The following is a 14,740-nucleotide window of genomic DNA, read 5'->3' on the forward strand; positions in this document are numbered from 1 at the left end:
ATCTACATTTTCGCTAAATTCCCTTAAATCCTTCTTATTTCCTTCGAACACTTTCGAAACAATACATAGGGCTTCCTTCACTGACATCTTACCATTAGTGGAGGATGACGCAACTTCATTAGTTTGGGGCATCTTAACTACATTAACACTTTACACAACAAAGATACAATATTCTTAAGACAATTTTACAAGTACCGCTTCTCTTGTGGTGCGCCGTCTGCTCTGTTGATCCGCGTCGTCCCACGCTGTTCCGCACTGCTCCGCGCTGTCTCTGCGCCCGCGCTGTCCCGTGCTGCTGCGATGCGCCGGCCGCCGCTCTGCTGGGCTGTGCTGACCCTGTCGCTCTCCTCGGCTGCCGCTGCTACGGCTGCTGCCGCTACTGCTGCTGCTCGGCCCGGACGTTTGGACTCGAACGCTGGCTGCTTAGGCACCTCTGTGCCTCGTCGCTCCGCGTCGTGCTGCCGCTGTCCTGCGTTGCCCTGCACCCGCGAGGACTACCTTTCTGGACTCTGACGTACTGGTGCTACTAATGCTGAAAGTTGCGAGTCGCCACAACTTCCTGCCAATTGCCACAGTCGCTGTAGCAAAACCTAATGGCTCCTACCTCCTATTTGCCTATGCGCCTTTGTGATAACCCCACACCTGGCACCAAAATTTTTTATTTATGTCGCGTCCCAAGCGTGGGTATTGCGAGGGATTGAGCGACACGGTTCGTAAAAGGGATTTAGCTGGTTGACCTTAGTGAGAGGGAGACTTTTTGATCTGGCTAAGATGTAGAAATCCCTGGTGTGAAGGTACAAGGCTAGCAAGCGGGTAGAATTAAAGTCTTGATAACTTTAACAAATTGCAGTTTATTCTGAATGAATACAGCTCACCCTAACTGCACGGTGATTGCATTCACAGGAAGGCCAAGTCTAACACAGAGACGGTGACTGACTCCACCGTTCCGACTGCTTACTAGAAGCTCTGCAATATTTCCTAGCACCCTATGTTAGAGTCCCACGGCTACGCCCTAATGCTCTCCAGCGACCATCTCCGGCTGCCTGCCTACAGCCCGTTCCTCAGCCCAAGTCGGCTGCTGCTATCACTCTCTAACTACTCGACCCGACCAGACAAGACCCGACCAGCCCCCAGAGCCGCGTGCTCTCGGGTTTTGTTAGCGTTTCCCCTTTGACCCCGCCAGCGCTTGGCATGACGTAGCGTCGAAGGCAACTTGCCCTTATTTGGTATGGTTAAAACATTGTTGTTGCTATTGTTCTTCAGAGGCTGAGTGGAGGGATAGAGGCACCTCTCTATATGGTCACGCACTGCGTACTGAGCCCTTCATTGGCTCCTTATGACGTAGCGCTGTCCCCACCAAGGGCCCTCTTTCTTTCTCTCTCCACTTCCAGACCTCTCTCTCTAGCCAGGAATGTTTTCTGTTTATATTCCTTAATTGATTGCTTATCATGAGTCCTTACACAGACCTTTGTTTGTATCTGCTGGCTGTTTACTTTCTTATCAAGCACCGCTGCGTAACAGTTTGAGTGCCGCCTCGGCTGACCCTTCGGCCACGCCTAGCGTCCAGCGCTACAACTTGAACTTCTTCCTATGTACTATCCTCAAGGTACTGCAATTAGACTTGGCTTGTTCCTGCAGTTACAACATAAGGCACAGAGACAGTGACAGCAAAGTCCTCAAGAGGAATAAAAGGCCAAGGGGAGAAGATACCAGTACCAAGGGTGACAGTCAAATGCCCTTCTGACATAAATTAATAGAGACTTCCAAAAATATTGAATCCAATGGACATGATGTTTTATACCTGATTAGAAAACCAGTAAAGTCAAAATAGAGAGCCAATAGCCAGTGAGTCTCTGTGCACCAGAGATAGTACATTGTAGACAACAGAAATATCCGTTGATATGCATATTCAGGAAAGAGCAGCAACAGCCATCAGAGCTTCATGCAGTATCCCAAACTTAATCAATGTATCAACAAGCACAGCAATGGTACTATTCGAAGTGACAGTGGAGCCAGTCATAAAGTATGGTATAGAGACCATATGAGAAAAACTAAGATTGGCGATATGAAAAGAATAGAACAAACCAAGACAATTTCTGTGAAATGGATACTAGGAATGGTGTAAATAGTGCCATCCCAACTTACTTACAAATTCCTGAAAGAGATTTATTTCATAGAGGACATCAGACGACAATACTGTCTATCTTACACAGAACCATGTAAGGAGCTGATTAATGTCATGCACATGAAGGAGGAAGAGATAGAACTAGAGTTCTACAACATACCAACTAAGCTGGATGTCAGCTGGAGCAGAGAATGTAAGGACTAGAGGCATGTATCAACAAGGCTCTCAGTAAATGGGTTACATCGTAAAATATGTACATTTGGCAAAGTCCATGGATCAAATGAAGAATGTAAATGTCTGGTATGCTGATAATGACATAAGAAATACCACATTATAATGTGGCATGGCCTTTGCTTCTCATCCCATCCAGTAAATCTCCAATGACCTGGGGTTCTGGGTGACTCTTTTGTAACTCATCCGATTTCCTAAACCTTACCAGTCCTTCCTTTCCCATCAGCCCTTTTCCTAGAAAGAGACACCACTGGCTCTGAAGCTCATGCATTTCCACATCTTTTAAGTGTTTTCTTTCGCCACTGCTTGACGAATAGACTTTTTTTTATGTAGCCATGTTATATTTTTGGACACTGTTTATTTTTGTTGACACATATTACAGTATGTGTGAAGAGAACAAAAACTATAACAGACTATATGGAAGACTAAAATTTATGTGAACTTGTATATTAATACTCAGTCTGAGTGTACTTTTCTCATTAAGAGTAGAGATGGAGTAAATGAAAGCTTCAGGCAAATTTGCTGTTGTATGAACGCACCAGTGCAACAATGGATAATCCTCTGACATATTGTGTGAACCGAGTGTAAACAATAGCCTGATATTAGCAATGTAGGGAAAGACAGATTGCTACTTGCTGTAAAGAAGACACATTAAGTTGCAGACAGGCCCAATTAAAAGACACTTACATAAAGCTTTCAGACACAGCCTTCATTAGCAAAAGAGAAATACACACAAGCAAGCACACCTCATGCACACATGACCACTAACTCCAGCATCCAGCCCAAGTTGCTGTAGTTGGTGGTCATGTGTCCATGAGGTAAGGTGTACTTGCTTGTGTGTATGAATGGTGCGGGTTTCTGTGTTACTGATGAATGACAAGCCCAAAAGCTTTATGTAAGTGTCTTTTAACTGTGCCTATCTACAACTTAATGTGTCTTCTGTACTGTAAGTCACAATCTTTCTTCTCCTACAGTGTAGATATTCCTAACTGGAGTTTCCATTGTTCAACATTCTAATATTCAGTTTTTGTCTTATGGAGGTGTGAAACTCACTGGATGAAATTCATAGCTAAATTCAGTGCAGAGAAGTGTATTGGTTATAACAGCAAGTGTATGAACAGACTTCAGAAGTCTGCAAATGTGTGACATCATTGACTGTTGCTCCTTGCTCAGTTATATGCATCACATTAAGACTCCAGAGAATATGCCCACCTGCTTAGCTGAGTGGTGACGTGCTTGCCTATCATGCAGCAGGCCTGGGTTCGATTCCCAGCTGGGTTGGAGATTTTCTCCGCATGTGGACTAAGTATTGTGTTTGTCATCATCATCATCATCATCATCATTGATGTGCAAATCACCCAATGTGGCGTCTGAACTTCCCCGGGAAGGGGGGGGGGGGGGGGTGCTCCTGCCCAACAATGCCATATGATGATTTCATTTTTTTCCGGAGACTACTATAGCAGCCACAGATGACACCATGACAGGATGCCTCAGAATGTATATTGACAACATTCAATAACTATGAACACTAATTGTGCCTCAGCAAAACACATTGTATCTAATATGCTCCATTGTTACAAAGTGTCTAAAAGATGGACACTGTTCACAACTGTGGGGAAACAGCCAAGTGGCTGACCCTTTAGTGTCTTGCATGCATGAAGAATAAATCATGGTATCTGTGTCTACTATGTTCTCTGGGGTCACAGTAATGCATCTAACAGACAGCAAGCCCTTAACGTACTAAATGTAACTGTGATGCCTTCCTTGCAAGAATTATCTTTGAGGATAAAACCTAGACCCACCACCACCTAAGAGAAATATAGAGAGAAGGCAGTGAGTGACTCATTGCTCTTCATCGAAAAAGGAAAAAGAAAGAAAGAAAAGTCCAGCAGTCAATATTATGTTTTAGTACAAAAATGTATTATCCTGAATTACTACAAGCTGTGAGTAACTGTTGGCACCAGTGTATATTACTCAGACCTTGTCGAAATCCCGTTTGGCTGCAACAAAATTAAAATGATGTTCATTACCGCCCTTAGATGTTTGGTTGTAACATAACAAGGCATAACTCATAACAGCCCATTCAAACTCGTGACAATCGTAGATTAGAAGTGTGAGTGTCTTTTACATCAGCTGTACTGCAGAGACACTGCATCAAATGTTATTCATATGCCTTAGCCATTCATAAGTATCAATGGGCAACAAGAAACTTTATTCTTATGAAGAGGTAGGCTATGTGATGCATGAGTGAGTGTACAGACTCCCAAACAAACTATTTTCTGTGGTAATTTAGGCACATTGTGAATGCTTCTGGACTTGCAACAAATGTAGGATAGATTTCTGACATAGTAGTTAAACTTTGTACCATCTGTGCACAGTAAATAATATTTAAAAATATTTACAGTTTTCATTTTCTTTCCAGCATAAATTTCAAAGAGTATTAAACTACAGTTTAATAAACTGTGTTGCCTCAAATTATGTTGTCTTTTAAAAAGCATGTGTGTATAAAATTATTCTTACAGTGCTTATGAAATTATTAAATTAATTTAAAAACAAATTATAAGCACACTGTCTTTTTACAGAAAAGAACTAAATAATAAAACTGAGTTGTTACAGGAAAATACAGTTCTCATACTGCTTCTGAGGATGCTGGCTCTGGGCCTCAGTGCTTGGGTGATGATAGATTCACAGGTAAGATACAAAAAAATTATTGATAGTTTTCTAAGCATACTCTGATAGGCATCCTGCCTATAAATTTGCATTTACGCAGATATTACCATGCTGTAATTTCTTGACCTTAGATTTGATTAAACTTCATTGCTCAACATTCCAGAGTATGTAATGACACCACCGTTTGATGCTGTTGCAATTGTGCCTTTCTTGGATTATTAGCTTACACAGAGTGGTGAATTACCTAGGGTAATCAGTTAAAAACACATTTGTTAACAAGCAAGGTGATACAGTTGGTGGGAGCAGCATTCAGATCACTGTCTGGAGACCAAAATTTAGTTTTTTTTGTAGTTTCTTTAATTTAATTAAGGTAAAATGTGGGACATGGCTGTGGTGGGCACAGCCAGGGTGGCTGTGCTGGCTGGCTGGGGAAGGCGGGGCAGGACTGAGGTCCACATGATGGTGTGATGGCAGCTGGCTGCATATGTTTATCATTGGCCATGGGCGTGGGCTCTGCGTGAGTTGAGCAGTACTGGTCAAGATGTAAGCTGGCCTGACTCAGTCTATTGATGTCTTAGCTGGCTTGTCATTGCACTTGTTTTTGACATGGTGTGGCCCCACGTAGGTCAGCGGAAGTGGTGGCTGTACCCACCAGTGTGTAACATGATGTGTGTACAGTGCTGTATAGATCAAGGTGTATGAATATATTGCTGGTGCCATGTCACAACAGTGCATGTGGTCGGAGGTGGGCCATATGGGTGACTGACATTCTGCCAATGGTGGGACTGAGGCGTTGCAGGGTAGTGGTACCGTACCTCCTCCATAAAACCACCAGGAATACCAAGGGATTGTCCATAAACAAGTTCAGCAGGTGAAGTGCCAATCTCTTCTTTTGGTGTTACTCGCAGACCCCGCATTACCACTGGGAGTGTTTCCATCCAGGTGGTGTCGTGACGAGTTAGGGAGGCTTCCAGTGTTTGCTGGCTCTGCTTGGCCAAACTGTTAGATGCTGGGTGGTAGCTGGTAGTTCTGTGTAACTGCACTTCACACAGTCAGGTTAGGTGTGAAATGCACACAGTCAAAGTGGCAGCTGTGGTCCATTGTAGCATGACTGGGGCAGGCAAAGCATGCCACCCAGGTGGCGATGAAGGCATTGACGATGGTCTCTGTTGTAGTGTATGCTATGGATGTTGTCTCCAGCCAGAATGTGAAGTGGTCCATCATTGTCAGCAAGTAACAGACATGTGCAAAGTGGTGTTTCGTGTTGGGAAAGGCACCAACAGATGCATGGGTGTGCTACCCAACTTTGGCATGCTGGCATACAGTGCAGGAGCGTATCCATTGATAGTAGTCTTTCTATAATGCTAACCAGATGAAATGCATGGCCTCGAGTGACACAGTGGTGTTGCTCCCAGGGTGTGACAGTCCTAGCATGTGGTCAAAAGCATTGTGCTGGAAGTTCTCTGGGAGAAATGGGCGGTTGTGCCTGTTGAAACGTCACAGCAAATCTTGTGGGCGGAGCTAGGAATGGGCACTAGCTTGAGTTGTAGGCCAGTGGAGGTGTTGTCGCAGAGGCTGTCCAGTTGTCATTCTCAATGTTCACATGAGGAGAGAGAGAATGGCACAAGTGCAGGGCAGTCAGTCAGCAAGTTATATTGTCAGTTCTGGAAATATAATGGATGTCTGGAGAACTGCAACATGAGTACCAACTATTGGAATTGGTGTGGTGTACACTTGGTATTGTTGTTCTGAAAAGGGTGATTAGGAACCTCTGGCCAGTTAAATCACAAAAGGATGGGCTTTTGTTGGTGGGCGGAAGTATTTCACTGTCTTTTATACTGCAAGAAACTCACAGACATAAGGACTCCAAGTAGGTTGCGACTGCGATAGCTTCTGAAGAAGAAACCAAACAACTGACAGCTACTGCCGATGCATTGTTGAAGCAATGTGCCTATAGTGGCAAGACTGGCACCCAGAACAGCGACCAGTTCAGCATCAGGCGAGTGAGCAGGGAAGCTTCTGCAAGGCTCCGTTTGTACACAGTAAAGCTTCTCTCCACTGCTTCCATTCAGGTAAGAGGGGTCTTTCATTTTGATGTGGGGCCTTTTACAGCAGCAGTCGGAGGTTCCAGCACTTTCGTGGCATTGGGTAGATGGCCCTGATAAAAATTTATCATGCCAAGGTAACGGCGTAAGTCTTTGTGTGTGTGGGTGTAGTAGCATGTTCAAGATCACCCATACCTTGTCCTGCAGTGGTGTGAAGCTAGGGGTGAATAAATGCCCAAGACACTCAGTTTCCGTGACCCCAAAGTACACTTTGATGGGGTAACGACAATGCCTTGCTCAGGCACCAAAAGATAGTCATTAGGTGGTGGCTGTAGAGTTTGGACATTTTTTAAATGAACAGGACATCATTGAAATGTGCAAAATACTACGGCAAGCCTGGCAAGATACCATCCAGGATATCTATGAGATCATTGTAGCATATCAGAGGCTGAACGTCATATACAAGCTCTCAAAAAGCTTAAATGATTGCCATTTTTTGAATGTCTTCAGGTGCCACAGGATTCTGCATGAATGCCTTCATGCAGTCAGCTTTTCTATATATAACTGAGCCCATCAGGTTGCCAAATATAATTGAGCCCACCAAGGTGTGGCTAAAATCCTGCAGTATGGTACCAGATATCGGTTCAGCAACATTCATGCATTTAAAGCATACTAGCCCCCACATTATCACCATGAATTGTCTTTCTTGGGTAGTGCAAGGCAGAGGACCATGAGCTACTTGATGTTGAATAATGCCCTTTTGCAGCATGGCCTTGAACCCAGCCTTTGCTACAGCGAGTCACCCAGGTGCGAGTCAACATGGACAGCACAAGGTGGGTGGGCCAGATGTAGTCACGATGTGGTGGATCGTTGAATGATTGACAACCCTCGGTGCACTAGGCAGGCGATTGAGCTCTGGAAATTTGTCCAGTATGTCTGCGTATGGTCTGTTGGACTTCACTGGTTTAACACTGAAGAAAGCATCTGTACATCACTGTCCTGCTTTCTTCAAACTATTTGTTGAATTGATCAGCTGGGCATTCACAATATAGGCTAGTAAGTTGTAGTGGCCAGGAAATCCGCACCCAGTTTTGGCTTGTTGATGTCAATCACAGTGGACATCCATGCTAATGTGTGGAGCAGTCTGGGGTCCAAATTTCACTGATGTGTGCTGTACATTTTTTAGGGTGGCAATTCTACTGTAAATCCTGGATTCTCGGAAAATTTCAGAAATTTCTTAAAATCTGAGGGAATTCTGTGTTTTTAAGTTAGCATTGTAATTTAATTTTATTGAGCTTTATAAACCACTAATTTTAAAATATCTAATATTTCGAAGTGTGCTACTTATATAAATATTGGCCCTAATCTTGGTACGACTCGTTTTCTTGTCAGTATTTTAACCAAACATCAAAGGGCATTTTTGCCAGTGTCGATAAAGTGACCGCACATTGTTGCGAGTGTAGTTTTGGTTCTCGTTTCAAAACGTGAGGTTGGCTGTTCATGCAACTTTATCAAGCAAGAAAATGTTTATGGATGTATTTGCATACAATTTTATATCTTATTTAAAACTTGCTGATTTAAAAATATGTGAAGTCTTAACAGCCCACCAAATTCTTTTACATGTTTCTTTTCATTTTGTTTTGTAATGACAAAATATAATTATTCTTGCTCAGAGCCACAAATGCACTGGTGGCGATCCAAGCATCATATATGTTTATGTTCTGTATACAAGTTAAACCAAAAGTTGTCTCGAATGCGTTGGCATCGTACCGTAAGTATTGACCAATGTTGGCACCAATGAACAGTTGAAGGGAACAGACGCCCGTTGCAACATTGTTTGAAGTGTAACAGGTCTAATGCTAAATAATGGTTTTGTTGAAGTTAATATCGTCCAGTGGTAAAATTTTATTGCCATGTTTCAGTTGTTACAAGAAAGGAGAGGTAAAAATATTGTTTTCAGTATAACTTTTACTATGTGTTTACAAGATGTTTTCACAGCCAACTTAAACAAATATGTGTTTTTAACGTATGATCTGAAGTCAACAGAAAATGCATTATGCATCTCATGTAAACTAAAATTTATGAAGCAGGTTTGTGTATATAAACATGAAACTAGGTAGATCCACATTCTCATGATGTCAACACACGTATTTAAATCTCATTCATGCTGATTTGAATTTATTTTACATTTTTTATTTTCTTTTTTATCTTTGTTTAGTGCATTATCCCAAAGTGTGTTCTCTACATGTGGTTAATTGTTTATTTTTTGAAAAAGTTTGTTTAAACTGTTGATATTAAAGTATTGTTATTGTTCTGCATTAATGAAAGAGTCGGTAGATAGGGTTCAAAGTCATAAATTATGAGTTCTGAACCTGCATATACACTGAGCTTGGAACATGTTTTCAAAATACATTTCTAGTTGCTGCTTGTACACACCATTTCAAAATGTGTTTTGAAATATGGAAATATATATTCTTAGCAGTGTCAGTACAGATTGAAGGAAATAGTTTTTCAGGCGGTTAATACATGTCACTGGCTCATCGCTGCACAGCACTAGCATATGTTTATATGTCGCATTGTGTGGTGTACAGAGGTGATCCATGTTATTTTTTGGTTGTTGTAGCGAGTTTTCTGAAAAAAAAAAGAGTGGTCAGTGTAGAAGACTGTCAAATTATTACATACAGGCTGAGGTCTGCTTGTTGAATGTGTGAAGCAAACAGTAAAAAAACAGCACAGAAAAAGACACTCTGCAGAGAATTGCTGCTATGTGCATTCTCCTATCACATTTATAAGCAACACAAAAAGTATCTACACTTTTAAGAAAGTAATTTTTGGTGAATTATGTGGAATCATACCAGCTGAATAAAAATTTGATAATATGCATATTTAACAATGTTTTTCATTTAGTTACCATAACACAAACCTTCAGGACTTCTACCAGAGCCCCCTAATTCAAAATCAGTGGATGACATCTAAGTGAAGTTACAAAAACCAGAGCTGTCTTCCATAGTCAGCTCCTTTATCAAGTTATTACCGCTAGTTCTTCTCTAGTATGTTTTCATCCACCAACGACGAGACTTTTTACTTTGTTTGTGTGAACTTTTTTAGGGTATTAATCATTCAGCGCCAAGTATCATTACAGTTTCCTCATCAGTAGACATATATAGCAGACAATGTGAAAATTATACTACAAACATCTTACAGGCAATGGGAATATACTGCAAGAAATCATAGCCACCAGTGTGGACAGAAACCGGAAACAAAGATGGAAAACTGGACTCGCATTTGGGAGGACGATGGTTCAATCCCGCGTCCGGCCATCCTGATTTAGATTTTCCGTGATTTCCTTAAATTGCTCCAGGCAAATGCCAGGATGGTTCGTCTGAAAGGGCATGGCTGACTTCCTTCCCCATCCTTCCCTAATCCGATGACCTCGCTGTTTGGTCTCATCCCGCAAACAACCAACCAACAAAGATGGAAACATATCATGAAATGGAAAGCCACAGGAAACATGTTTTGGAAACATGTTTCGAGCACTAATATGTTTCTTGTGACAGTGCATACACAGCTTAAACATAATAATGAATAGTATGTGCGTTTGTATGTCTTACAATGGTTTAAATAGTTTGTTCCTCTTTTACAGATAAATAGTGATGCAGTGTCTAATTGCAACACATTTTATCAAGATATTTAGAAAAGTCACATAAATTTAAAGGACTGGCTTGAATGTGTAGCCAAATATCTTTAAGTAATATCAGGTGCTTTTTAGCCACATGTAGCGGAAAGCATACCCAACATGCTTTAAGTAAGAGAACATCATCTACATGTGAAGTGTTTTTTCAGCTAAAAAGTCAACTGCTATTCTGTCACCTAGTACTTCTGAACCACAGAGTTCAGTATCATTGTCTTCAGAATGTAAAGCATCTCTGTTACTTTCAAGAGCAAATTTTTCATGTGATTTGTAGAATTTGTATTAAAAAAGGATGTAACGACAGCAGAAATTCACTGGTGTGTTGATACAGTAATGACACACAAGTAACTTCGGGAAGCTGAAAAGGATGTTGTTGTAATCTCCAGAATGCGTGGAGATAGTGCTGTAGCTGACAAGATACAAATTAAGCGAGATAAAATAGGATACGTTCTTATGTTCATAATTGTGTCTTATTTTAGTCAACAGTTGCTTAGGTTGCTGATGGAAGTGAGTTATATTGTTCTTGGTTTTGATGAATCAGTGATTAAAATTGTGTTACACACACAGATGGATGTAAATACAAGATTTTGGGATGAAGATAAAAAAGAGATAACAACAAGATACCTTACTTCCTATTTTCTTGGCCATTTCAGAGCTACTGACCTTTTATCTCGTTTCATTGATATGGCAAAAGACATAACAAAGGAAAGATTCTCCAGATTTCAATGGACAGGCCAATTGTGGACTGGCTGCTTCTGAAAGAGCATAAAGAACATTCAGCAGAGTTGAAACTGCTTGGTATTGGTAGCTGTGAGCTTCATTGCATGCATAATGCTTTCAAAGATGAAATCAAGGCAACACATTGGGACATTGCATTGTTTTTGAAAGCCTTGTATAATTTGTTCAAGAATGTCCCGGCCGGGAGAACATTATGTACACAGTATTCGGGCTTCACTGTTTTTCCAAAAAAATTTTGTACTATTAGATGGCTGGAGAATTCCTCAATTGCTCAAAGAGCAATTAATATAAGACCACACATGAAGAAATTTCTCGAGGATGTGAAGAAGGGCAAGAATGAACCAAAGAGTGAAATTTTCATGTTGGTGAGTAAGTCTATTAATGATCCATTGCTGTGTGCCAAAGTTGCTTTTTTCAAGTTTTTAGCCTGCAATATTGAACCTTTCCAAACACAGTTACAGACAGATGCTCTGTTAGTTCAATTTCTCCACACAGCTTTGGTATCTACAGCAAAAACAGCATTAGAGCTTTTTATGAAGCCACAGGTATTAGAAAGAAGCAGATCAATCAAGTTAGCTGCTGCTAAGGAAGGAAAAAATCTGTTACATCGAAAAAATGTAATTCTGGGTTTTGATACCCATACAGAATTAAAGAAAAGCAGCTCAGATGTGTGAACTGTCAATATTCTTAAGTGTAAGACAAGTCTTCAATCATTTGTCACAAAACTGGTCACCCTTAAACTACCTGCTGATATGTGCCATTATGTTTCTTGACCCAAGTTTAATTGTGGCAAACATCAGTTTGGCAAAATCACATCTTGCTAAGCTGCTTTGTATTCTCACAGAAAGTAATCACCTAAGTGGAACTGCAGCAGATAATGTAATGTGTGAATTTGAGACTCTGACTTCTCTGCCATGTTTTATCAATTATTTTAAAGAATACAGTCGTACTGAAAAAAGAGTTGATCATTTCTGGTGGGATATCCTTGTGATAAATAACAAAATTTCATCATTGCCATGAAATTAGTTTGCAGCCTTTCCCACAGAAATGCTAACATTAAAATGGTCTTTTCAGTTAATGGTGAATGCCTCTTTGAAAACATGAGGGAGGAAGAAGTCAGTTGTTTCACATGGGCAAATATACAATGCTGTGTCCAATCTACGAGGTGTTGACCACTTGGATAGTCCAAAATCCCTTACTGACAGCACAAGGAATGCACACTCACATTATGCGGAATATCATAATCAACTTGAAGAACGACACCTTACAGAAGCACAGAGCATTTTAGAAAAAGAAGGAAAAAAGACTTGGAAGTGAAAGGGTTGGAAACGAAGTGTTTGGAAACTTTACAAAGTGCTACAAAAGAAGTGTTTACACTTGAAGATCAAATAAAGACTTTAAAAATTAGATAACTGCATTTTTACAATGTATTTGTTGCACAAATAGTGAAATTATCTGAAAAATTCAAAATTTTGCTCCTCTACCAAATTTCTAAATAAACATCTTATATGTTTCAAGGTGGGACTTAAATGTTTCAAGAAATCCTTGGGTACAGTATAAATGAAACATTTAAATTATAAGTACTGTATAAGTACACATTATTTGTTATTGAAAATATTATTTGAAGTGTTAGATTTATTTTTTTTTCCCTCGAAAAAGTTCTATTGTGTAGTATTAGCCTACTTAATTTTAAATAGATTTCTGTCTCAATTTAATATTTTTGGTTTTGTTGTGAGTAAACTTTTATCAGCAATTTTTAACCGCTTCATTGTGGACTTCCTATAATAAGCACTGTTTTCCCTAAACTATAGGTATACACAACATACTTACCTGGAACTCTTTTTTTTTTTTTTTTTTTTTTTTTTTTTTTTTTTTTTTTTTTTTTTTTTTTTTTAGAGTAGCCACCCTGTCTGTGTGTGTGTGTGTGTGTGTGTGTGTGTGTGTGTGTGTGTGTTTGGGGGGGGGTGTGCACTTTTCCATGGTAAAAGACAGCACCTCAGCTTTCTGGTGATCTCTTAGCATAGAAAACAGCAGAGAAAAGAGACAGATTGTAACCTTACTTCGCACTGTTGGCCTGTTCCGTAATGAAGAGATGTCTGGATATTGCACTGCAGTCAGTTGCACCTAGGCCCGGTTGCAGCTAGCATTTGGGTGTGAGCAGGGAGCCCAATACTTTGCTGCTTCTTTGCTAAAGTGAACATGAAAGCGGCAACAGCTGCTTGGCTGCTAATGTGATGTCGGGCGTGTGGCATTCAAATGGGTGGTGCTGGTGCTGTGTTGGCTGTTATGCAAGTCGGATGGCTGGTAGCTGTATTTGCTGCCACTGCAGTGTTTGCTGCCCTCTGTCTGTGAGTGCATCTTATCGGTCTGCATGTTTACTGTTGCCACCACTGTCGGGACTACAGCATCATAGGCTGCCACAGCAACTTTATAGGACACCTTTGCCAGTGTGTCATGCACCCAATCAGCCAAGTCCATGATGGCATCCATATACAGTCTATCGCAAGGATGACCTGATTGGGGAAAGGGCCAATGGAGGTGTTGCTGTGTTTGTAAATCGTGCACACCACTCCTCTGCTCTTTCCCTGGCTACTGACCTGCAAGCAATTGCAGCTGAAATTTACACGTGTCGGAGAATCACAATTTTCTCACTGTATATGCCTTCTTCTGATGCAGTAGATTCTGAGGCTCTCACAGATCTCCTGAAACAACTACCTCGCCCATTTCTCCTCTTGGAAGACGTCAATGCTTGCCATGTCTTGTGGGGCTGAACCTCTACTTGCCCTTGGGGTCAGGTCTTGGAGGGTCTCACGACATCTCAAGAGTTGTGTGCATCCTAAACACTGGTACTCCCACTCATTTCTGTGTTGCATCTGGGTCTTTCTCAGCCATTGTCCTCTGTCTCTCCTCTCTAGCCTTTGCAGACTCTGTTCAGTGGGAAGTCATGGATGACCTTCATTCCAGTGACCACTTCCCACTCTGCATTCACTTGCTAGATGGATCACAACCTGAAGAGAAGCCACCAACTTGGATGGTTAGCAGAGCTAACGGGACACTGTTCCACCAGCTGGCTGTTTTCGAACACTGCAACAGCGTCCAAGGATGGGCAGACCACATCACATCAGTGATCAATCATGCCACTGACTTGTCCATCTCCAAGTCTTCCTGTCATCTAAGGAGTCGACATGTACCTTGGTGGACGGATGAGTGCTGTTCAGCATTCTGGGACAGGCATGTGGC

At 41.3% G+C, this 14,740-nt stretch overlaps 1 protein-coding gene across 1 annotated transcript in view; it reads left to right on the forward strand.

Moving 5' to 3' along the window:
* Positions 1–14,740, forward strand: part of LOC126469939 (negative elongation factor B) — a 152,022-nt gene that overhangs the window by 81,867 nt on the left and 55,415 nt on the right. The window contains exon 8 of the mRNA XM_050097345.1: positions 4,973–5,047. Coding sequence (XP_049953302.1) covers positions 4,973–5,047 — 75 coding nt within the window. The remainder of the gene's footprint in view (positions 1–4,972; positions 5,048–14,740) is intronic.

The sequence above is a fragment of the Schistocerca serialis genome, chromosome 1 (assembly GCF_023864345.2).
Source record: "Schistocerca serialis cubense isolate TAMUIC-IGC-003099 chromosome 1, iqSchSeri2.2, whole genome shotgun sequence".
In the NCBI taxonomy this organism is placed as follows: Eukaryota; Metazoa; Arthropoda; class Insecta; order Orthoptera; family Acrididae; genus Schistocerca; species Schistocerca serialis.